This window comes from Protomyctophum parallelum, assembly GCF_964188405.1.
Source record: "Protomyctophum parallelum genome assembly, chromosome: 6".
NCBI lineage: Eukaryota > Metazoa > Chordata > Actinopteri > Myctophiformes > Myctophidae > Protomyctophum > Protomyctophum parallelum.
Window position 1 is genome coordinate 571,370 of NC_139701.1, and position 26,250 is coordinate 597,619.

General features: G+C 42.8%; 2 protein-coding genes across 3 annotated transcripts in view; one reads left to right on the forward strand and one right to left on the reverse strand.

Annotated features, from left to right (window-relative positions):
* LOC310859644 (dipeptidyl peptidase 9-like) overlaps positions 1 to 18,145 on the forward strand; it is a 50,868-nt gene extending 32,723 nt beyond the window's left edge. Inside the window, exons 15-21 of one of the 2 annotated variants that reach the window (XM_083766302.1) lie at positions 6,360 to 6,507; positions 7,757 to 7,890; positions 8,547 to 8,693; positions 10,325 to 10,477; positions 12,031 to 12,173; positions 14,875 to 14,986; positions 16,099 to 18,145. In XM_083766302.1, coding sequence (XP_083622428.1) covers positions 6,360 to 6,507; positions 7,757 to 7,890; positions 8,547 to 8,693; positions 10,325 to 10,477; positions 12,031 to 12,173; positions 14,875 to 14,986; positions 16,099 to 16,191 — 930 coding nt within the window. In that variant the 3' untranslated portion in view covers positions 16,192 to 18,145. Of the gene's footprint in view, positions 1 to 6,359; positions 6,508 to 7,744; positions 7,891 to 8,546; positions 8,694 to 10,324; positions 10,478 to 12,030; positions 12,174 to 14,874; positions 14,987 to 16,098 lie in introns of both variants that reach the window. The other variant, XM_083766301.1, reaches the window with a different exon arrangement.
* Positions 18,146 to 19,289: 1,144 nt separating this feature from the next.
* LOC310860838 (angiopoietin-related protein 4-like) lies at positions 19,290 to 26,157 on the reverse strand. Its single transcript, XM_083768028.1, has 7 exons — positions 25,583 to 26,157; positions 24,779 to 24,889; positions 24,044 to 24,098; positions 22,189 to 22,302; positions 21,859 to 21,954; positions 21,064 to 21,354; positions 19,290 to 19,845 (listed from the first exon to the last, which is right to left on the reverse strand). Exons 1-7 carry the CDS (start codon positions 26,120 to 26,122, stop codon positions 19,682 to 19,684), a joined length of 1,371 nt encoding a protein of 456 aa, XP_083624154.1. The 5' UTR covers positions 26,123 to 26,157; the 3' UTR covers positions 19,290 to 19,681.
* Between the last annotated feature and the right edge of the window lie 93 nt (positions 26,158 to 26,250).

The following is a 26,250-nucleotide window of genomic DNA, read 5'->3' on the forward strand; positions in this document are numbered from 1 at the left end:
TGTTCTTGCTTAATGTAAATCGCTCTGGATTAAGAGCGTCTGCTAAATGCCTAAATTGTAAATTGTCAACACACACATGAGATCAATCAGGTAATCAACACAAACCAGCTATTTTTATTTATTTTTTAATTCGACAATGTGCTTCGACAAAAACCTCCTAACTCCACTTGAGCTGGATGTTTTTTTCATATATATATATATATATATATATATATATATATATATAGTGTTATTTTTATATTGTATCTTATAATTCTGGCCAGCCGGGGCGCCTGGTGGAGGGGAAAGGAACTGGTCGGAATAACGCGTTCTTTACGCGCTACGTCCGACCGGGGAAACTCCCCTGTCGGATGAAAATAAGCAGCTTGGACTCCTCATGCATTGAAGTCCGCTGCCCCCCCCCCCCCCCCCCCCCCCCCCCCCCCAGGTTGGCAGTGGAAGTGTAGCACCTAGGAAAAAATGGGTTGCAAAATCGTGGGAGATAAAAATAAAAAATCCTATAATGTGTTTAGTGTTTTTAATTAATTATTAATTATTTAGAAGTACGTATGTGACATACGTTCAGGACTTCTAAATAATTATTTTCCGAATGCCCCTGCTTGGGCTGACTTCATGTCATTTAAACCTTTGTCTATTGAATAGAACAGAACGGACCCTTTGCTAAACCCCACCTCCAAAGCCATGGTCCAATGCCCAAATAGTTTAGCAACTGTTGCTAATAATATGCTCTGGCAAGCTTCCATCACCTCATTACTGTCAATGTTATTTTGCATGGTTGTGTTGTTGTACACATAACACAGCTTAATGAAGTTACACAACTGACACACCCAGGTGATGGCAATAATACTAATCACCGTAGTCTTACCGTGCATTACATAACAACTCCTGTTGGCGTTGAAGTTGATTGAGTTCGATGTTGTTTCTCGCTCTAACATGTCATGCATGTTTTTTTTCCAGTGCATAGCCTACTGCAAGCCTGGTTGACTAGATTTAGAATCGATTTAGATCGATTATTTATATGGAGAAATCCCGTCATTTGAGAAAGAGAACCCGTGGAGCGGAGTTATTCCTTACCAGTGTTAAAGAGAACCCGTGGAGCGGAGTTATTCCTTACCAGTGTTAAAGAGAACCCGTGGAGCGGAGTTGTTCCTTACCAGTGTTAAAGAGAACCCGTGGAGCGGAGTTATTCCTTACCAGTGTTAAAGAGAACCCGTGGAGCGGAGTTATTCCTTACCAGTGTTAAAGAGAACCCGTGGAGCGGAGTTATTCCTTACCAGTGTTAAAGAGAACCCGTGGAGCGGACTTATTCCTTACCAGTGTTAAAGAGAACCCGTGGAGCGGAGTTATTCCTTACCAGTGTTAAAGAGAACCCGTGGAGCGGAGTTATTTCTTACCAGTGTTAAAGAGAACCCATGGAGCGGAGTTATTCCTTACCAGTGTTAAAGAGAACCCATGGAGCGGAGTTATTCCTTACCAGTGTTAAAGAGAACCCGTGGAGCGGAGTTATTCCTTACCAGTGTTAAAGAGAACCCGTGGAGCGGAGTTATTCCTTACCAGTGTTAAAGAGAACCCGTGGAGCGGAGTTATTCCTTACCAGTGTTAAAGAGAACCCGTGGAGCGGAGTTATTCCTTACCAGTGTTAAAGAGAACCCGTGGAGCGGAGTTATTCCTTACCAGTGTTAAAGAGAACCCGTGGAGCGGAGTTATTCCTTACCAGTGTTAAAGAGAACCCGTGGAGCGGAGTTATTCCTTACCAGTGTTAAAGAGAACCCGTGGAGCGGACTTATTCCTTACCAGTGTTAAAGAGAACCCGTGGAGCGGAGTTATTCCTTACCAGTGTTAAAGAGAACCCGTGGAGCGGAGTTATTCCTTACCAGTGTTAAAGAGAACCCGTGGAGCGGAGTTATTCCTTACCAGTGTTAAAGAGAACCCGTGGAGCGGAGTTATTCCTTACCAGTGTTAAAGAGAACCCGTGGAGCGGAGTTATTCCTTACCAGTGTTAAAGAGAACCCGTGGAGCGGAGTTATTCCTTACCAGTGTTAAAGAGAACCCGTGGAGCGGAGTTATTCCTTACCAGTGTTAAAGAGAACCCGTGGAGCGGAGTTATTCCTTACCAGTGTTGCGGAGAATGCAGACTATTTCTTTCTCTTGTACTGCCATTTGTCCAGCACCTGGGCTAGAGTGGATGTGCATCTATTACCTTTGAAATCCCGTCATTTAACATGCATATCAATGGCTGAGAAGCACAGCTTGCCAGACCTTTGTCTGGCAAGTGGGTGCATGGGGGCTAGCAAAAGGTCCATTAAATGGTGTATGTTAGGGCATTGAGCCACTAGTCGACCTTGTTGGTACTAGTTGATAAGAAAAGAATATTATATATATATATATAATATTTTTCCCCCCTGATTTTGTAGGCCTCAAGATCAGGTAGATTATAGTTATAGTCACCAATGTACACAGTTTTTAAATGTACAAATATTTATTTCCAAAATATATATATATATATATATTATTTTTTTGAAGTTAAACAACTAGACGACTAGTAAAAATGACTAGAAGTGAAGTGAATGCCCTAATGTACAGTATGTATCCATGTTATCAACTTTACCGCTAAAGCCTTTTGGCTAAGGCTTTATTTTATTCACTGTGGTGCTTGTTTTTTTTAAACGGGGCACCGCGATAGCCAAGTTGTAAGGGGGGTACATTCTGTACTGTACCACCTAGGCTCTAACTTAACCCATTCTGACCGGGCACCCATTTTGGTGTTGGCATCATGTTATGCTTTAGCTATTGAAAAATAGCAGATCTACAAGCTCGTATCGCGCCACCGAGTGGCGCGATACGAGTTTGTAGGTCTGCTATTTTTGAAAAATCGAAGACACTTTTAGAATCTGATCTCAGGTCAGAATGGGTTAATAATGAAACTGTCAGGATGTAATAGACATTTTTAGAATCTGATCTCAGGTCAGAATGGGTTTTAATGCCTGACACGGAGTCCTTATAGTTTGACTTCCTGTCTCTCTCCACTGCAAACTGTCAAAGACCCAGAAGAAAAGGGCCTCAAAATATCAGATAAACTAAATGTAATTCTCAAAACAACACAACAGCTCAAGATGTTTTGTTCCAGCTGGTATTTGTGTCGTTTCAGATCCCCCAGCCTTATGTAGGTCAGAGCAGGACTGTAGGCCATGGGGAGAATGGGTATTATTATGGATGGGGCTGGCTGCAGGTTAGACAGCCTCCACTGTACACCTTATGGATGGGGCTGGCTGCAGGTTAGACAGCCTCCACTGTACACCTGCACACTGTACTACACACTGTACTACACACTGTACACCTGCACTTTCACTGCACTTTTTCCTGCTTATTCAGCGTTCTGGAAACTTCTAGGTTTATAGTGTGTGTGTGTATTCACACATGATGAGGAGTTGTGCTTTCGTTGTGTTGTTTGAAACTGTACTGTAACTGTATTCTGAACATAACTCCACCTATAGCTCTGTCTGTGTGTTCATACAGTAAGCTGTACTGTAACTGTATTCTGAACATAACTCCACCTAGCTCTGTCTGTGTGTTCATACAGTAACTGTATTCTGAACATAACTCCACCTAGCTCTGTCTGTGTGTTCATACAGTAAGCTGTACTGTAACTGTATTCTGAACATAACTCCACCTAGCTCTGTCTGTGTGTTCATACAGTAACTGTATTCTGAACATAACTCCACCTAGCTCTGTCTGTGTGTTCATACAGTAACTGTATTATGAACATAACTCCACCTATAGCTCTGTCTGTGTGTTCATACAGTAACTGTATTATGAACATAACTCCACCTATAGCTCTGTCTGTGTGTTCGTACAGTAACTGTATTCTGAACATAACTCCACCTAGCTCTGTCTGTGTGTTCATACAGTAAGCTGTACTGTAACTGTATTCTGAACATAACTCCACCTAGCTCTGTCTGTGTGTTCATACAGTAACTGTATTCTGAACATAACTCCACCTAGCTCTGTCTGTGTGTTCATACAGTAAGCTGTACAGTAACTGTATTCTGAACATAACTCCACCTAGCTCTGTCTGTGTGTTCATACAGTAACTGTATTCTGAACATAACTCCACCTAGCTCTGTCTGTGTGTTCATACAGTAACTGTATTCTGAACATAACTCCACCTAGCTCTGTCTGTGTGTTCATACAGTAAGCTGTACAGTAACTGTATTCTGAACATAACTCCACCTAGCTCTGTCTGTGTGTTCGTACAGTAACTGTATTATGAACATAACTCCACCTAGCTCTGTCTGTGTGTCCATACAGTAACTGTATTATGAACATAACTCCACCTATAGCTCTGTCTGTGTGTTCATACAGTAAGCTGTATTCTGAACATAACTCCACCTAGCTCTGTCTGTGTGTTCATACAGTAAGCTGTACTGTAACTGTATTCTGAACATAACTCCACCTAGCTCTGTCTGTGTGTTCATACAGTAACTGTATTCTGAACATAACTCCACCTAGCTCTGTCTGTGTGTTCATACAGTAAGCTGTATTCTGAACATAACTCCACCTAGCTCTGTCTGTGTGTTCGTACAGTAACTGTATTATGAACATAACTCCACCTAGCTCTGTCTGTGTGTTCATACAGTAAGCTGTACAGTAACTGTATTATGAACATAACTCCACCTAGCTCTGTCTGTGTGTTCATACAGTAAGCTGTACAGTAACTGTATTATGAACATAACTCCACCTAGCTCTGTCTGTGTGTTCGTACAGTAACTGTATTATGAACATAACTCCACCTAGCTCTGTCTGTGTGTTCATACAGTAACTGTATTCTGAACATAACTCCACCTAGCTCTGTCTGTGTGTTCATGCAGTAAAGCCGCCGGTCGGTATTCATTTTATATGTCTGTGTGTACTGTATGTCCAGACCGCAGCAGACCGTTTGTCTGGGTTGACTTTAACCCATTCTGACCTGAGATCAGATTCACACGAGGTTTCCACTGGACACACACTGGTCTGATGAACCCATTCTGACCTGAGATCAGATTCTAAAAAATGTCAGTCGTTCTTCGATTTTTCAAAAAATAGCAGACCTACAAGCTCTTAGCACGCCACTCGGTGGCGCGATATGAGCTTGTAGATCTGCTATTTTTCAATAGCTAAAGCATAACATGAATGGGTTAAGCAGAATGGGTTAAGCTGCAGTTGAACTTTTAGCCACTGTGACTACTAGGGTTAACAGTTAAAGGGACATTTCACCCCTTTTGCAACCTTGATTTTTATTTTAATGATGTTTGGGAGACAAGATACACTTTCCTGGTGGTTTTTACGTGGGTAATGTGTTTTTTTTTTAGATATTTTAGTATTTCAAAGCGTCCATGATGTCATGGACACCGGGCTCACTTCCTTCCTGGGCTACAATTCCCATAATGCTTTGGTGCATTGTTCCTCCTTGTTTTCGTCCAAGTGGCACCAGCTCCCGTTCCGCATCTCATTGTGAATAGAATATCTAAACGCGTGAATCTTTTTATGATGACGTTATTTGTCAGAAAGGAAGCCATTGAGGGTTAAAATGGGTCTTAATGCTTCCAACTCGAGTAGAATTATTAATGTTTTGTACAAGTATCCATGACAACAAAAATATATGACGTGGAGACTACAAAAGTAGGACCCGGAAGTATCTCGGGAGGGGGTGCTCACGTCACAGCTAAAATACTGAATGACATCACTGACACTTTGAAATACTCAAATATCTAAAAACACACAAAAATATTACCCACATAAAAACAACATGAATCCCAAAGCTCATTAAAATAAGATCTGGTTGCAAAAGGGGTGAAATGTTATCAAATTTTAAAGATAATCACAGAAGGGATAGCTAAGACAGTTAAATCCTTTTATTCACGTGCTAGTATAACAAATTCACTCCGTGGGACCCCCCCCCCCCCCCCCCTTAGAACCCTCTCAAAGGACCCAGCGCAGAACCACAGCAGTACTAGCTGGACCTTTGACCTGGTTGTTCCTCTCTCAGAACCACAGCAGTACTAGCTGGACCTTTTTTTTTTTTTTTTTTTTTTTTTAGATATTTTTTTGCGGCTTACGCCTTTTATTGATTTTTTAAGGGACAGACAGTAGGCTGACAGGAAACGGGAGAGAGATGGGGGGATGACATGCAGTAAAGGCCGTGTCGGGTTCGGGAGTCGAACCCGCGGCACACCGCGACTGGATCACCAGTCCGGTGCCCAGACCGTTACGCTACGGCCTGGGCCACTAGCTGGACCTTTGACCTGGTTGTTCCTCTCTCAGAACCACAGCAGTACTAGCTGGACCTTTGACCTGGTTGTTCCTCCTCTTCCCCTCCTCAGGACTTTGACATGTTCATCAGTCATTACAGCAGCGTGAAGGACCCGCCCGTGGTGCAGGTCTTCAAGCTGATTGGCTCCGAGGACCTCCCCCCCCTGCACAAAAAACCCGAGCTCCGGTGCAGCCTGATGGAGTCCAGTGGTAGGGGCCGTCACCACTACAGATTGAACCCATTCTGACCTGAGATCAGATTCATACGAGGTTTTCCACTGGACACACACTGGTCTAATTAACCCATTCTGACCTGAGATCAGATTCTAAAAATGTCAGTCGTTCTTCGATTTTTCAAAAATAGCAGACCTACAAGCTCGTAGCGCGCCACTCGGTGGCGCGCTATGAGCTTGTAGATCTGCTATTTTTCAATAGCTAAAGCACGACACCAAAATGGGTTCCCGCCCCAAAATGGGTTAACCCATTCTGACCTGAGATCAGATTCTAAAAAAATGTCTTCTATACATCCTGACAGTTTTCTGAAAAAGCTGTGTTTCTACGTCAGTGTGGTTCTTCGATTTTTCAAAAAATAGCAGACCTACAAGCTCAGAAAAGGGGTTCCCGTCCCAAAATGGGTTAAGTTGAAGATTAATTGTGCCCTTTATGCTTCGTAATAAAAATGTGCCCAGGGAAAAGTATATACAAATAAATGAATAAATAAATGAATAAATTAGGCGATTCATGTAATAATTGTGACAGGTGGTGTGTGTGTGTGTACCAGAATAATAACAACATAGTGTACATCTCGTGATAAGACTAGATATTGTATTATCGTGATATGACTTGAGTTTATTCCTTTTCTTGAAACTATTTATTATTTAGTTTTTGTTTACTTTTCGTCAGTGAAAAACATAGTTTTAATCAACGAAATTAACACACGTGTGTTTGATAGCATTTCTGTAGACTTGGATAGCATTTGATACAGACTTATAACATGTTATGTAGACAGCACTATAATTGCATTGTATGTACTGTAGTACATATGTATAGCATAGTATAGTATATGTATAGTTTATATGTATAGTTTAATTTTATAGATATTCCACTGTTACGTTCTTAGCTTATGCATGTTTCAAGATAAATGCTTTTTATGTGATGTATTCCCAATGCTTTATTGTTCTTGCTTAATGTAAGTCGCTCTGGATTAAGAGCGTCTGCTAAATGCCTAAATTGTAAATTGTGTGTGTGTGTGTGTGTGTGTGTGTGTGTGTGTGTGTGTGTGTGTGTGTGTGTGTGTGTGTGTGTGTGTGTGTGTGTGTGTGTGTGTGTGTGTGTGTGTGTGTGTGTGTGTGTGTGTGTGTGTGTGTGTGTGTGTGTGTGTGTGTGTGTGTGTGTGTGTGTGTGTGTGTGTGTGTGTGTGCGTCCGTCCGTCCGTCCGTCCGTCCGTCCGTCCCAGGATCAGGGCCAGACTACAGCCCTCCAGAGATCTTTGACTTCAAAGGGAAGGCAGGGTTCCAGATCTATGGCATGTTGTACAAGCCCAACAACCTGCAGCCAGGCGGGAAGCACCCTACGGTCCTGTTTGTGTACGGCGGGCCTCAGGTGAACCTGCTGTCCCGACACATTCTCAACAACAACCCCCTCGGGAAAACTATTTACACACCTTTTTGCTTTTCTTTGATTTTTAACTGCAACCTCCAGGTCTTTGGACTGTGGTGACGTTCTGATAATGTAAATTAGATAATAAAAAAAATTACCTTACGAAACTGAAACTGTTTGAAAGGCTGCAACTATCTATTTATTTTCTTAAAGATTATTTTATTAATTCATCTTTTGATTAATCAAATAATCGATGACTATGTTTCTTGATTTTTAATACATCAATGAATCAACACCAACACAATGTGAATTTATTTAAAGGTATATTCAGTGATTTCACTTAATTCAAATATCACTTATTTTTTTGTTTTGTAGTGATAATCCTCCCTACTATAGAGTGTGCTGGCCATATAAGGAGTTCCTCCCTGTCCCCAGTTAACCCCTGGGGGTCAAAAAACCTTAGGTTTCGTTTTTGACTCTCTATCCTGATTGGACGAAAGGCTGGGTCCCACAGCCAAAAACGAAACCTAAGGTTTTTTGAGTGAAATCACTGAATATACCTTTAAGTAAGGGACTAAATCGATTAGTCTGATTAACGTAGAGGAGTGAATTACCGTAGTTTAAATCGTAGTTGCTTGTTGTGCTCTGTTTGGTACCAGGTCCAGTTGGTGAACAACTCGTATAAAGGAGTGAAGTACCTTCGTCTGAACACGCTGGCCGCTCTGGGTTACGTGGTGCTGGTCATCGATGGACGGGGCTCCTGTCAGAGAGGCCTGAAGTTTGAAGGAGCGGTGAAGAACAGAATGGTAATGATGATAATGTACTGTACACATTAAGAACAGAATGGTAATGATGATAATGTACTGTACACATTAAGAACAGAATGGTAATGATGCTGGATGTGCTGTACACATTAAGAACAGAATGGTAATGATGATAATGTACTGTACACATTAAGAACAGAATGGTAATGATGATAATGTACTGTACACATTAAGAACAGAATGGTAATGATGATAATGTACTGTACACATTAAGAACAGAATGGTAATGATGCTGGATGTGCTGTACACATTAAGAACAGAATGGTAATGATGATAATGTACTGTACACATTAAGAACAGAATGGTAATGATGATAATGTACTGTACACATTAAGAACAGAATGGTAATGATGATAATGTACTGTACACATTAAGAACAGAATGGTAATGATGATAATGGACTGTACACATTAAGAACAGAATGGTAATGATGCTGGATGTGCTGTACACATTAAGAACAGAATGGTAATGATGCTGGATGTGCTGTACACATTAAGAACAGAATGGTAATGATGCTGGATGTGCTGTACACATTAAGAACAGAATGGTAATGATGATAATGTACTGTACACATTAAGAACAGAATGGTAATGATGATAATGTACTGTACACATTAAGAACAGAATGGTAATGATGCTGGATGTGCTGTACACATTAAGAACAGAATGGTAATGATGCTGGATGTGCTGTACACATTAAGAACAGAATGGTAATGATGCTGGATGTGCTGTACACATTAAGAACAGAATGGTAATGATGCTGGATGTGCTGTACACATTAAGAACAGAATGGTAATGATGCTGGATGTGCTGTACACATTAAGAACAGAATGGTAATGATGCTGGATGTGCTGTACACATTGGGGCGACTGTGGCTCAAGAGGTAGAGCAGGTCGTCCAATGATCCATGGGTCGGCGGTTCGAATCCGGCTCCTCCTGTCTACATGTCGAAGTGTCCTTGGGCAAGACTCTGAACCCCTAATTTCTACCGATGTGCTGGTTGGTGCCTTGCATGGTTTCCTCCGTCATCGGTGTATGAATGTGTGTGTGAATGGGTGAATGTAATGCACAATCTATGTAGAGCGCCGCCTTGGATAAAGGCGCTATATAAACACACCATTTACCATTTACCCTTCTCTCCAGCTCAAAGACCCCTGTTACCAATGTATATCAGTATAATAGAGATTACAATTTTGACCATACGTTCTTTTGGTGTAAGCATTATGTTATGCTTTAGCTATTGAAAAATAGCAGACCTACAAGCTCGTAGCGCGCCACCGAGTGGCGCGCTACGAGCTTGTAGGTCTGCTATTTTAGAAAAAATCGAAGAACGACTGACATAGAAAACATAGCTTTTTCAGAAAACTGTCAGGATTTAGAAGACATTTTATAGAATCGTTCGGTCTCCAGCACCTTATTTCTGTTTTCTTTGTGTCGTAATCTCATCTTTAGGGTATGGTGGAGGTCGACGACCAGGTGGAAGGCCTCCAGCACCTTATTTCTGTTTTCTTTGTGTCGTAATCTCATCTTTAGGGCACGGTGGAGGTCGACGACCAGGTGGAAGGTCTCCAGCACCTTATTTCTGTTTTCTTTGTGTCGTAATCTCATCTTTAGGGCACGGTGGAGGTCGACGACCAGGTGGAAGGTCTCCAGTACGTCGCAGACAAGTATAAGTTTGTGGACATGAGTCGCGTGGCCATCCACGGCTGGTCGTACGGCGGCTTCCTGTCCCTGATGGGCCTCATCAACAAACCAGACATCTTCAAGGTCAGCGGCAGTGTTGTTTTTGGCAGCAAGTTTTAGTCATAGTCTTTGGAATAGTGTTAATTTAGTTTTTGTCACATTTTAGTCGACTAAATCTACAGTTGATTTAGTCGACTAAAATGCATTTTGGCGGGCCTTGATGCCGTCGTAATGGCAGATTTTACATTATGCTGAATATAGCAGATCTACAAGCTGCGTTGTGAGCTTGTAGATCTGCTATTTTCAGCAACTAGACTAACATTTTAGTCTAGTTTTTATTTGTTGACGAAAGTGTCAGTATATTTAGTCTTAGTTTTAGTCATCGTAGCTTAGTTTCATTTAGTTTCCATTTAGTTTTCGTTACTGAAAAAAGGTAGTCGACGAACTTTTTTCGTCTTAGTTTTAGTCGACGAAAACAACACTGGTCAGCAGCACAAACACGTTTTTATTTAGGAACGTTTTAGTTTATATCGGCTCGTATAGGACGTGTTCCTGGTTCCGTGGTTAAGCTTTAGAGTTCGTATGTTGCTGTTACAGTATGTATTACTTTTCGTGTATTAGTGATGCAGTGAGTACAATGGACCACAATGGAAACATGTTGCCGAAGGCTTTTTGTTTTCCTTTTAAGATAACCTTCGACTATACTACCTGTACTGTTAACAATATTTGTTCAAATGTATTTGTTAAAGTATTGTTAACCCATTTTGACCTGAGATCAGATTCATATGAGGTTTCCACTGGACACACACTGGTCTGATGAACCCATTCTGACCTGAGATCAGATTAAAAAAATGTCAGTCATTCTTCGATTATTCAAAAATAGCAGACCTACAAGCTCGTATCGCGCCACTCGGTGGCCCGATATGAGCTTGTAGATCTGCTATTTTTAAATAGCTAAAGCATAACATGATGCTGACACCAAAATGGGTGCCCGTTCAGAATGGGTTAAAATGTTGTTTTTCTGTGGACACGCCCACCAGTTCATTAAGTATGCCTGGTGAATGGTGATCCACCTGAACTGAAGCCGCACCCACTGCTGTAGTTGTATGATAAATGGGGAGGGGTTAGGGGAGGGGCTGATAATGTGATGACACTATATTACTGTTTATTTCATTGGCCCGTTTGACTGTCAAGGGTTCAGCCTCCATGAAGAAACCCTGAATACAAGAACTCCAGGGTGTCTAATGAAGTACTGTCACCTCATAGACACATACAGTAGACTCCAGGGTGTCTAATGAAGTACCTGCTGTCACCTCATAGACACATACAGTAGACTCCAGGGTGTCTAATGAAGTACCTACTGTCACCTCATAGGCACATGAAAAACTGGAAAAATACAAAAACTGTGGCACTCCATCTTTAATGTCTGTTTGCCTTTTAGGCTTCGTAATAGATAATTGCACAGGGCACATAATGACAAATAAGTTAAATATACACAGACATTATGGACAGTATACATGTAAAAAGTATACATGTAAATGTGTGTGTATGTGTGACGATTGTGTGAAAAGAATAATTGTGACAGGCCTTCTACAATGTTGTTGATAAAGTATTCAATCAGTGGCGTGTGTTTGCAGCTGGCGGTGGCGGGGGCTCCGGTCACCCTGTGGATGGCGTACGACACGGGCTACACCGAGCGCTACATGGACACGCCCGAGAACAACCAGGAGGGCTACGAGGCCGGCTCTGTGGCTCTGCATGTCCGCAAGCTGCCCAATGAGTACGTCTGTCTGAATGAATGTATATGAATGAATGAATGTCCGCAAGCTGCCCAATGAGTATGTCTGTCTGAATGAATGTATATGAATGAATGAATGTCCGCAAGCTGCCCAATGAGTACGTCTGTCTGAATGAATGTATATGAATGAATGAATGCATGTCCGCAAGCTGCCCAATGAGTACGTCTGTCTGAATGAATGTATATGAATGAATGAATGCATGTCCGCAAGCTGCCCAATGAGTATGTCTGTCTGAATGAATGTATATGAATGAATGAATGTCCGCAAGCTGCCCAATGAGTATGCACTATAATATAATATATATATATATATATATATATACTACTACTACTATACTTATATACTATAATATGAATGAATGAATGAGTACACTACAGCAGCATACTGTCTGTCTGAATGAATGTATATGAATGAATGAATGTCCGCAAGCTGCCCAATGAGTATGTCTGTCTGAATGAATGTATATGAATGAATGAATGTCCGCAAGCTGCCCAATGAGTACGCTACGTCATACTGTCTGTCTGAATGAATGTATATGAATGAATGAATGCATGTCCGCAAGCTGCCCAATGAGTACGCTGCATCATACTGTCTGTCTGAATGAATGTATATGAATGAATGAATGAGTACGCTGCATCATACTGTCTGTCTGAATGAATGTATATGAATGAATGAATGTCCACAAGCTGCCCAATGAGTACGCTGCATCATACTGTCTGTCTGAATGAATGTATATGAATGAATGAATGTCCACAAGCTGCCCAATGAGTACGCTACATCATACTGTCTGTCTGAATGAATGAATGTATATGAATGAATGAATGTCCGCAAGCTGCCCAATGAGTACGCTGCATCATACTGTCTGTCTGAATGAATGTATATGAATGAATGAATGAATGAGTACGCTACATCATACTGTCTGTCTGAATGAATGTATATGAATGAATGAATGTCCGCAAGCTGCCCAATGAGTACGCTACAGCAGCATACTGTCTGTCTGAATGAATGTCTGTCTGTGTGTCAGTGACTGCCGTAGCTCCTCACTGCCTGCACCAATTGCTCCCACTTTTCACGCAGGCATTGAGCATAATAATATGGAGGTCTTAACGAAGCCCTTTTTCCAATTCAACAAATTAATAATTTATTTATTAGCGAATAAAAAATTTGAAAACGCACCCAGGGCGCAGTATCTCACGACGGGTAAGGGCTAGTTACTATAATAATAGTGGTTCTCAAACGTTCTCATGTCCAGGACAACCCAAACAATAGCCCTATAAGACCTGAGGCCCCCCCCCCCCCCCCCCCGACGAGAGGCCCGGAAAAGAATTCCCCCGTTCGGGCCGATCAAATGATTAGAAAGAAGGCAGGGTTAAAAAGGTACACTTTTTGTTTTGTTTTTTCTTCTCACTAATTATTTGATCGGCCCAAAAGATTGTTTGTCATGAGCCAAGTTGGCTTTGTCCGCGCCGTAAACGTCTTTAAAGAAATACTTTTTGCAAACTCTATGGGGCTGAAAATGAACAGGGAATTCTCTTCCGGGGCTCTGCTCGTCATGAAAGGGGGGCTCTATTGTCCCAGTTGTTAAGCATTGGTGGTGGTGGTTGTTGTTGAATCGAGGCTTGGTGGATTGTATGTAGAAGACATGCTGTTCTATCGTTCCACTTGGTGGATTGTATGTAGAAGACATGCTGTTCTATCGTTCCACTTGGTGGATTGTATGTAGAAGACATGCTGTTCTATCGTTCCACTTGGTGGATTGTATGTAGAAGACATGCTGTTCTATCGTTCCACTTGGTGGATTGTATGTAGAAGACATGCTGTTCTATCGTTCCACTTGGTGGATTGTATGTAGAAGACATGCTGTTCTATCGTTCCACTTGCCTTGGACTGAACCGTTTGGTTACTTCCATGCAGGCCTAACAGATTTTTTTGTTACTTCCATGCAGGCCTAACAGATTGTTTGGTTACTCCATGCAGGCCTAACAGATTGTTTGGTTACTCCATGCAGGCCTAACAGATTGTTTGGTTACTTCCATGCAGGCCTAACAGATTGAAACGTTTTGTTACTTCCATGCAGGCCTAACAGATTGTTTGGTTACTTCCATGCAGGCCTAACAGATTGTTTGGTTACTTCCATGCAGGCCTAACAGATTGTTTTGTTTCTTCCATGCAGGCCTAACAGATTGTTTTGTTTCTTCCATGCAGGCCTAACAGATTGTTTTGTTTCTTCCATGCAGGCCTAACAGATTGTTTTGTTACTTCCATGCAGGCCTAACAGATTGTTTGGTTACTTCCATGCAGGCCTAACAGATTGTTTGGTTACTTCCATGCAGGCCTAACAGATTGTTTTGTTACTTCAGGCCTAACAGATTGTTTGGTTACTTCCATGCAGGCCTAACAGATTGTTTGGTTACTTCGATGCAGGCCTAACAGATTGTTTTGTTACTCCCATGCAGGCCTAACAGATTGTTTTGTTACTCCCATGCAGGCCTAACAGATTGTTTTGTTACTCCCATGCAGGCCTAACAGATTGTTTTGTTACTCCCATGCAGGCCTAACAGATTGCTGATCCTCCATGGTTTCCTGGCCTAACTCTCTCTCTCTCTCTGTTTTCCAGGCCTAACAGATTGCTGATCCTCCATGGTTTCCTGGCCTAACTCTCTCTCTCTCTCTGTTTTCCAGGCCTAACAGATTGCTGATCCTCCATGGTTTCCTGGACGAGAACGTTCACTTCTTCCACACCAACTTCCTGGTCTCACAACTGATACGAGCTGGAAAGCCTTACCAGCTGCAGGTAATGTTATAACATAATGTATTACATTATGTTATGAAAATGTTAACAGGCCAGATCAAGTCAGAGAATCAGAAAAAGTCAGAAAATAAATCTAGAATAAGCAACAATATTGCTGACTGTCAAACATCATTGTCCAATGTTGTTTTAGAGCAGTGGTTCTCAAACATTTTCATGTCATGGACCACTAATATTCTATATATATATATATATATATATATATATATATATTTACTATATATACACACCGGTATATATACAGTGTACACAAACCGTATATCTAGGTGTGCCCCGAGATTTTTAGGCTATGAAAAGTGTGCCCTGGGACAAAAAAGGTTGAGTTAAGCGGTGCCCAAAAGGTAGATCACGATCTACCAGTAACGTCAGATCAGGGGTTTTGTCGGCCAGCGCCAGAAATGTTCCCCGACAGCATAATCGGAGCAAATACCGGACACTACACTAATAAGGACACATAATAATAACTAATAACCCATCCGTTACTACATGTGGAGTCAACTCCCGCAATTTCCTTCTTCCCATAGTGCACGGCAAAGTAACTCTGGGATGAGCGGCCGCGACATTCTAGTATGTTAACGTTTCATATGTTAGGTTTCAGCATTCTGCTGTTGTTGGGACACATGAAAACACTTGACCAAGTGCTTATCAAGTAATGTTTTAATACTTTATTGGCATTGTTTACCATTTAATACTAATACGTAATATCAAATTCAGTAGTAGGATAGCTGATAGGGAAACAGTGTCTTGGGGCGCATTGGACAGATTGTGATATGATCCCAGACCAGCAGAGGGAGCTGTGTGTCCACTCTGTGTGACAGGGTTCTGAACGGTCTCATTTTAAATGGACAAATAGACCTGTGAACACAGCTGAAGGTGATAGCATTAAAGAGGGCTGGGACACTTAAAAGTGTCAGACGTCATCAAAAGCAGTAAAGCACCCATTGTTTTCAACGGTGGTATAAAACGCTGAGGGCATCGAGTGGATATGTATTGTGCTGTTAATTGTTCTGACTGCGGTGGCCATTGAGCTCCATGGCTGTGTCAGTGTGTGGAAGACGTCCAACTACAGTAAAACCCTAAACCCAATCCTTCCCCAGATTTACCCCAACGAGAGACACAGCATCCGCTGTCCAGAGTCCGGCGAACACTACGAGATCTCCCTCCTTCACTTCCTGCAGCAGAACCTCTGATTTCCGACGCTTCGACACACCGACCAGAAGCAAGCTCTCCTCCTCGTCACTCCTCGTTAATGTCTTCCACTCCTTCCCGTGTGTTCCTCCTCCTCCTGTCTGTCCCCTGTCGTCCGTGTCTCGTCCCCATTGGCTGCTATCAGGTACTGTGTGTGTGTAATCGTGGACAACACGCGAGCCGTCCAACACAGCTCTCGTGTCCTGTTGGATGCAGACAGAAAGCTGTGTCTGTAAAACCCTGAAAATTCCAGACCCATGTCGGAAATTCTCCGATCGTCGTCGTCCGCAACATCGCCTTCTTTCTGCAGCACATCCAAAGATCCTTGATATGCCAAGATAGCCAGTATCACACCTCGCCATTGGTAGGAAAACGGTACACAAAATGGCCACCTGGTCCTTCTTCCCCGGGCCTCCTAACCCCCCACGAGGCACGGCTACAGTTTGTTTGTCTTGGTTTCTCCTGCCCGTCTTTGGTGCACGTGCACGGTGTCTCCCGCGCCGGGTCGCTCCACTTGACACTCCACCGTTTGGCACAATGAGTGATTTCAGTCGTACCATACACTATGCCAAACCACCACAGCTGTGCTCACCACCACTAGAGACTTGCTGATACTCGACTCAAGTCAGTTCAAACGGAAAACACTGTGCGTTTAAAAAAAGAAAAAAAAAAAGACAATGGAATGCCTTGCCCAAGGGATCCGGGTGACGGTGTTTGTTTACATTTGGATTTTCATGTCATGTGGTGTTTTTGGTGAACCGACTCGATGCACAGCGGCGGTTAGGGGTGTCAAAAAAATGTCGATTAGAATTAGAATCGCGATTCCCGTTATGAACGATTCAAAATCGATTCATTTTTTTTTTTTTTTTCTGGTTACGGTTCCAGGAGTTTTCACTACATGGTGTTTGTGGTATGAAATGGGAGCAGTAAACATCATGTCTTCAGTGACTGTAGTACAGTCACTTCAGTTGGCTGGAGTAGATTGTGGCGAAATCCTATGTATTGAATCGAGAATCATTTTGAATAGAGAATAGTTTTGAATCTGGAAAAAAAAAAAAACTCTTTTGAATTTTCTAAATAATCGTCTTTGGATAAAAAATCGAGTTGAAGCGATTTTGAATCGAATCGTGACCCCAAGAATCGGAATGGAATCGTGGGACGCCGAAAGATTCCCAGCCCTAGCGGCGGTGCCTGGTTAAATGGAGGATGGCCTTCAACAAATTAAACATGAGATGCTTACTACTTTTATGCATAAAAGAGAATTATGTGAACAGGCAATCACTTTATAGTTACTCTCTGCTTCCTCCTGCTCTGTTAGTTGATTTGTGTTAAGATGACAAGCGGTATTTCTTTTTTTTTCACGCGGTGTGCCATCACTGTTGCAAAATGGTTTAAAAAAAAAAAAAAAAAGCGTGCTGCCTCGAATATTTTAAGTGTGTATTAAGAAGAGAATATTTTTTATCCGTTTTTGTTATTGTTTCTCGGGTCTATAAATGTTGTATCTGTGCTCTTTCATCTCATGTGCATCTGAAGTGCTGAAATATTTAAACGTTTTGTTTGTTTGTTTTTTTCCTGCCAATCTTGCATCAAGTTGACCTGTCGGGTCATACTAACAATATCGTCGTCGAGATATTCTTTCAGAAATATTGTGATATTAGTTTTTTGCTCATATGGCCCGGCCTGAGGTCAGGTCTGTGATGGAAGCAAACATCTGGCAGACTATATGGTGCCTTGTAGAGGACACTGCAGACCTGCTCAAACAGTCAGGGAGTGTGTTGTTTTTAATGTGACGATAAAGCAACGCTCGCATTATAAAGTGTCTTATGGGGCGCCCTCTGTCATTGCATCATGGACCACATGCTTTCTCGTGAGACGAGAAGACCCCAATTTGAATCCGACTCATGTCATCATGTCTCACATCAGTGTGTCCCTTCTCTCTGGCTTCAGTGTCCTGTCTCTATATCTTAATAAAAAACAAAAAAAAGTACAAAAACTATATAAATAAATACATTTATAAAGTGTTTTATTCATGGCGCAGTCTGCATTGTGGGCTGTCTTTACCTGCGTGGTATGCACACTTTGGTTCATTTATAGGCGGTAATGCAAGGAAACCTGCACGGCACCAATCTGCTCAACGGGACCTTTTGACCCTGCAGGGGGGACCTTTTGACCCTGTAGGGGAAGCCGGCGATTGAACCAGGGACTTTTAAGAGTCCCAGGCGGCCACTCTTGACGCCCCCCATGATGTGAGTTAAATTAATTTGATTAATTACATTTTCTCTATCAGCTTGCTTAGGAATTGACTGACAGTTCAGCGGCCACTAGCCTGGCACGACCAGACTAAAACAACTCTGGCATTTGATGATTTTGCTCTCTGGCATATTCCTCCCTCTGGTTTCCAGGCCAGACAGACAGAGAGAGGCCAATTTATGCAACAAGTGTGTTGGCCTATTATTTAATTATCTCTCCACAAATACTGTATATTTGTTGACCGTCCTGTCACCTAAGTATAAATCCTTTGTGGAAAAAAGAAAAGAAAATGTTTTTCAATGTATCTTTTTTTTTAAAGGGGCTTTTCTGCCTTAATTGACATAGTGGAGATAAGACAGGAAATGGAGAGAGACAGGGAGTGACACACAGCGAAGGTCGTCGGGACGGGGACTCGAACCCGCGACACGCTGTCAGGCTGCATAGAACCCATATGTGGTATGTGTGCCTGGACCGCTAGGCCAGCCGGCGCCATAACACTTAACCCATTCTGACCGGGCACCCATTTTGGTGTCGGCATCATGTTATGCTTTAGCTATTGAAAAATAGCAGATCTACAAGCTCATATCGCGCCACCGAGTGGCGCGACACGAGCTTGTAGGTCTGCTATTTTTTGAAAAAAATCGAAGAACGACTGACATTTTTTAGAATCTGATCACAGGTCAGAATGGGTTAATCAGACCAGTGTGTGTCCATGTGGAAACCTCGTGTGAATCTGATCTCAGGTCAGAATGGGTTAAATTGGAAAACCCTGTTGGATAGATGACATCAACCATGACTACCTCCACTAGGGGGAGCTGTTTACAACTGATGCAGAAAGGAGTGTCTCAAAGGTTTTATTTTGTTTGCCATTCAAGTCAGTGAATATATATATATATAAAAACAACTGTACAGTCTTGGTTTGAATATAAGTTTAAAGCTTGTAAATTGTAATACAAAACGATGGCAAAATACATAAACATACACATAAACATGTCAAATGATTCAGAAGTGCTACATAGCCCTTATAAAGGGAATTATGGTACAGCAGTTTGTGAAGACCGCATTATTCCACTGAGACAGTGAGAGAACATATATAGCATAGCATATAAATAGTGGTCATTTCAGTTTCAGCTTAGATCACTGATATGTTGCATATCACAGTTATAGCGATATGATTCCTTATACAACCCTCTTGGCGGTAGAGTGCATCAGTTCATATTCTCCTCATTCAGGCGGTGACTGTTACAGGTGTTTGATCTTCAGCGTGGTGCTTCTGATGGGGTTGTGGCGCGCCGTCATGGTCTTCCAGAACATGGTCTGCTGCTGTCTGGTCTGCTTGTTGTTGTGTCTTCTGGGGTACTTTCCGTTCAGGTTGGACTCCCCACAGCCGCTGAACCACCAGCCGCCTGCAAAAAACAAACATTCACAATGTTTAACCCATTCTGACCTGAGATCAGATTCATACGAGGTTTTCCACTGGACACACACTGGTCTGATGAACCCATTCTGACCTGAGATCAGATTCTAAAAATGTCAGTCGCTCTTCGATTTTTCAAAAATAGCAGACCTACAAGTGGCGCGATATGAGCTTGTAGGTCTGCTATTTTTAAATAGCTAAAGCACGACATGATGCTGACACCAAAATGGGTGCCCGTTCAGAATGGATTAACATCCAGCTAATTTTCTGAAAGGTTTGAGGCACATTTTAACGACTTTTCAAAAATAGCAGACCTACAAGCTCGTACTGCTATTTTTCAATAGCTAAATTATAACAACATGTATGTACTATGTAACCACCAAAAGGGGTTCCTGCTCAAAATGGGTCAAGTATAATGTTTGGGCGTTTAAATTTGATTTGGAGTTCAAAGTGTATAGCTGTTAGAATGGAGTCTTTTCATAGAGATTATAAAGTGAGCTTCTCAAAAATAATGAAAAGAAAGTTATGAACAAATCTAGTACCGGTAATCGGATCAAACTCTTTTTCATACTTCGTCATACAAAAAACATATATCATAAAACACCACATTGTTGCTGTCCAGGAGAACTCTATTTTTGAAGTTATTTTTTTCATAAATCGGTGCTATATTGAACACCCTTTATATCTGTGTGTTGGAACCAATGAAAAGTATTAAAAGCACTTAAAAAAAACCTCCAACTCCACATGCTGTAATATATTTATTTATTTTAATTTCCTGAAAAATTAACATTTTGGAATTGGGTTGGTTTCTTCCGGAGACAGCGGAGATATCTAAAAGATCACGCGTGGCATCTATGTGGGACATGAACCAATAGTCTGTGGGGGGCCGGAAAGCCAGGGCCCCCATGAGGACTTTCTGGGAATTGCACCCAACCGCACTGAAGACTGTCCAACAGCGCCCTCCCCTGGCTAAACCAGGCATGGCTCCCCCATGAGGATTATGAAAAACTATTGGTTTCTGTATAATAGCAGTACTAGGCTCTCACCTGTATAATATAATATAATACTGTATAATAGCAGTACTAGGCTCTCACCTGTATAATACTGTATAATATAATATAATAGCAGTACTAGGCTCTCACCTGAGAGGAGACAGTACAGTAGACAGTAGAGCAGTAGAGCAGACAGTACAGTACTAGGCTCTCACCTGAGAGGAGTTTGGCACAGTTGCTGTTGTCGCTGAGGTCGTTGTCCCGGTCCGACGTGGAGAACGGGCGGCCTGAGGCGCCGGCCGCCTCCAGAGACCCGGGAGGCGAGGAGGAGGAGGAGGACGGGTCGGCGTGCAGGTGGAGGGCGTAGTTCTGGTCCGCCCCGTCCAGGTCGAAGTGGTACTGGGCTGACTGCTTCTGCCCCGTCCAGTCGGAGAGCTCCACCTCCAGAACGTGCTGGCCCTCCCTGGACAGCGAGTGGATGTGCTCCAGGCCCAGCCAGAACTCGCCTGGAAGAGGTGAAGAAGAGGAGGCCATTCAGGTCAGTCAATGGAGGGCAACTTGCAAGTGCTGTTAACGGTGATATTTGTTTTGAGTGTCACTTTAGCGTTTAACCACATTAACCGGTGTATTATACTGTTGAAAAATAGCAGATATACAAGCTCATCGCATGGCACACAGAGTGCCATACTACGAGCTTGTAGATCTGCTATTTTTTGAAAAATCGTGTTAACCCATTCAGGCCCTGACCTTGAAATAAAAAAAAGAATCTCCTAAATCGTCCAGTTTTCTGAAATAAATATTTTCACGATTTAAAAAAATAAATAGCAGACCTACAAGCTCGTAGCGCGCCACTCGGTATTTTTAAATGGCTAAAGCATAACATAATGCTAACACCAAAACGGGTTCCCGCCTAAATGGGTTAAAACAATGCTCTATATTCCGGTAGTATTCATTTCCATCAGATGAACTTCTTTCACTGCTTTTTAGGATGTACAGTATATAAGACTCACCATTCAGGCTGCCGAAGCCTTTCTGATACTGGATCCACAGCTGGTTAAAGTTCTGCGATCCGTCCTGACGTTTCTGAACCACCGTCCAGCCACCTTCTGTTACGGAGAAAGAAAAGGAACAAGAAGACCAGGTCAGATTTATTTATTTTTTAGGCTTCAGATTCATTCCTGTCCAATTAATGCATGAATGAAATCCTGATGCCAACAGTTATAATGGAGGAGAATACATTCTTAGCTTTGAGACAAAGGGTGTGTGTGTGTGTGTGTGTGTGTGGGGGGGGGGGGGGGGGGGGGGGGGGGAGAGAGAGAGAGAGAGAGAGAGACACTCACCAGCAGTCATTTCACAGAGCACGGTGAAGGGATGGGAGTGGAGTGGCTGGATGGTGTACACTCCACTGGCTCTCTGCCCTTGCTCAAACAACTCCTGGCAGTCTCGGGCCAAACCTGGCACGACCAAAACAGAAAGACAAACCGACGGTCAGAACGGTTCGAGCGCCAAATCATTCTCTTTTATCTGGTGTTGCTGATAACGTCAGTTTGAGTTGGAATCCCTGCAGCATGTCTACAGTTCATGTACAGTAGTAGGAGTCGGCTAAAAGGGAGGGGGAAAAAAGGCCTGTGTCCTAATTTTCACTGAACTTTGAGCTGGCTTTTATCAAGTTAACGTATTGTAAACTCATGGGGCAAAGGTCTTTGTTACAGTGTGGAGCGATGTGACCTCACATAACAGGGGACATTGTGAAATGCTTGTAAATGACTAAACTGCTCCTTCTATGATAAGATAGTTTTCCAGCACCAGATCTTTGTTATTTTAAGCATATGTACCATAGCATCCCTTTTCTTTTGGCAAAGAGAGATTTGGTGTAGGGGGAATGCCAACAGACAGTCAGACAGAAATAAATTGACTCAAGTACCATTTTGAGGTATTTTTACTTTACTTGAGTATTTCCAATAGTTTTACTTCTACTCAACTACATTTCAGAGGCAAATATTGTACTTTTACTCCACTACAATTATTTGACAACTTAAGTCACTAGTTACTTACATTTTGATTATTATTACAAAACATATAGCCTATACAGTACTAACGACTTCAGCCCGATATACATTTCGGGCCATTTGAAAAGAATAGCCGATCTACAAGCTCACAATGAGTCACGATGCGACGTATTGTGAGCTTGTAGATCTGCTATTTTCAAAAGTATTACATACATTGCATAACTTGAAATAGGACACTCTGCACAATGAGTACTTCAGGTACATTTTCATGCCAATACTTTCACTTTCCGGTCTTTTACTTGTAATGGAGTATTTCTATATTACAATATTGATGTATTGATGCTATTACTTAAGTAGAAAAAGTGAGTACTTTTTCCACCACTGATAAAATAATTCTTATCTATAATGTGTGCGTTACACTACAGTGGCTGGTGGAGTGGGTTGGCTGCGCCAGAATGTCTGTTGGTGACTTTCCATCTTTTTACCCCTGCATTGTTTGCTGTTTGAGAGCACGAGTATCCAATATCCATCTACAGAAAAGGGTTGTGTGGTAGCCAAAACACAGCACGTGTGGCACCGCTGCTGTGCTGCTGCTAATAAATGTTTTACTACTAACACACGTCCAAACACTGGCCAGCTGGAAATGTTTAGCGTCCAGAAAACAGTGTTTAGCTGGGGGGCTTGGAGGTAAACTAGGGGAAAGGTTGTTGGCTGCTTGTGGACTTTTAAATACCCTATACTTGTTTGACCCGAGGCCCCCATGCGGCTCTAGCCTCTTAATGCGGGATAGTCTCCCGCGTTCTTGGGCTGCTGCCGACAACAAGCCTCTCTGACCTACTTACTTAGGCCCACTCCCTTTTTTTTCTTTTTGACCAGCTAATGTTTTTGGTGGGTTTTTTTTAAAACCCATTCTGACCTGAGATCAGATTCATACGAGGTTTCCACTGGACACACACTGGTCTGATGAACCCATTCTGACCTGAGATCAGATTCTAAAAATGTCAGTCGCTCTTCGATTTTTCAAAAATAGCAGACCTACAAGCTCGTATCACGCCACTCGGTGGCGCGATACGAGCTTGTAGATCTGCTATTTTTCAATAGCTAAAGCATAACATGATGCTGACACCAAAATGGGTGCCCGTTCAGAATGGGTTAAAGGTGACCTGTTGAAGGCTTGTTCTCTCACCTGTCTGGGGCTCGTTGTGCTCCATCATGTCTTCCCTCAGCGCCGTCTGTGCCACCTGAAACCAATTAACACACAAGCACGACGCGGTCAGTACAAGTCCATCCAAACCAAACCCCAGCAGTTCATGTAGTTTAACGAGTCACTAACATAGTTGAATGAGTCACAGACATGCGTCTAAAAAAAACCTATGTGAAAACCGTAAGTATAGACAGGCTATGTGCAACTTTAGGCTAAACAACACAAGAATCCCAAAGGTCATCGGTAGATATAAAGGACTGGAAAGAAGTCAGAGGATTTGTAACCTAATGTAATGAAGACAGAATTGGAGACGAGTATCATGTTTTGTTGGAATGTAAGAATACTGGCTTTATGAATTTCAGGCAAAAATACCTGCCAATTTTTTTTTTAGCCACCCTTCTATGTTTAAATTAATTGCATTACTAAAATCTGAAAAACAAAACGTAATCTATAAATGGGGTTATTTTCTGAAAACCTTCTTCCACTGTACAAATAGGGAAAGCCTTCCGATATATATCGTCTAATGTATTGTATACTTTTGATTGTATACTTTTATGAATCTGTGCTCCAAACCGTGTGATCATGGTCGTGAGTTAAATTAATGATGATGAAATGTTTCTTTCAGGATTTTGCTGTGTCCCTCAATTGGCTAAGTTTCTCTGGATGAGAACTGGGTGTGTGTGTTCGTGTGCATGCACAGCATGCATGCATGCATACCTTGCTCTGCAGTGTCTGCAGGTGAAGGTTGTTCTTGTCCAGCTTGTCTTGTTGCTGCCTGATCTTCTCCACCAGATCATCGATCTGTTTGTTCTGAGCTTCCAGGATCCTCTGCAGAGTAGACAAAAACCACACCGAACCTCATGAGCAAAAGTGTCACTTAAATCAACCTAGAACTGCCTCATGATGTGGCCTGCGTGCTGTACACCCCCATGCAGTGTGGCTGCTAATTCTGGCTTATGGCTACAGTATAGTAAGTCTTATGGCTACAGTATAGTAAGTCTTATGGCTACAGTATAGTAAGTCTTCCTACTTAGTAGGAACTGAGATTCTTCTGCATTCTAGCATTCAGTTTGATAGAATGATCAAGTATCCACCGTAGCTGGTGGATAAAACAACCCTTTCCTTCATGTTTGTTTGTTTGATTGATTGATGTTTTTGACAAAAATGCACACACAGTATGTGACCAAATATTGTACATATCTGCCAAAAGGATAAATTAATATTATAAATGATATTATTTTCATTGTGTTCTTTTGAGTGCAAAGCAAACCACATTTTAACCCATTAAAACCGGGAAAGCATCTGTGTCCTTTTAGATTTTTCTGCATCGGTTGAGCTTGTGCATCAGCTATTTTTGAACAAAGATCTTTAAAGTGTGAGAACTAATGATTTCCGTTGGAATCTGCCTCATAGGTCTTAACGGGTGATGAATATGGCGATATACTCTCTCCTCCACTCCGAGCCACTTGGCCACTTGACTCCAAACATAACTGTCACTCAGCAGCACCCACACAGACTCACCTGGATGAAGGAGCCGCTGTCGTTGCTCTCCGACTCTCGCTCCCTCTGGTTGATCCTCTCCTCCAGCCGGTCCATCCTGGAGAGAACGGCCGCTCTGGCCTCCTCCTCCTCCGCCGAGGCCCTGGACTCACTGGCCAGGGCCTCCACCCTCCTCCTCCTCCTCTCCTCCTCCTGCAGCTCCCGGGCCTCCACCTCCACCTCTCCCACAGCCCGGCGGCCTGCAGCGCCCTGCACTAGCCGGGCCAGCGTGCCGTTGAGCAGCTGCAGCTGCGTGTTGAAGTCCCTCATCTGGGCCTTGTTCTTGTCGACGTGCTCCCTCAGCCCCTGGCCCAGCTGCAGCATGCCGTACGCCACCACGTTCACGTCGTCCCGGGACGCGAACCTCTCCCTGCCTCCTCCTCCTCCTCCTCCTGCCGCCGCTGACGCCGCCGCCGCCGCCACCACCGGCGGTGACGCTCCTCTCTTCACTGCGGGGAAGCCGCTTCCCACGCGAGCCAGCATCACCACGGTGAGCGTGAGTACAACGAGCGAAGGCATCATCCTCTCTGTTTGGTGGCTGTGTGTGTGTGTGTGTGTGTCGGTGGGGAGGTGATGCTTTGTGTTTGAGTTGGGTTGGCTGGCTGTGGAGGTGCTTTTATAGGCTGCCTGTCCCCGTGCTGCTGGGGGAA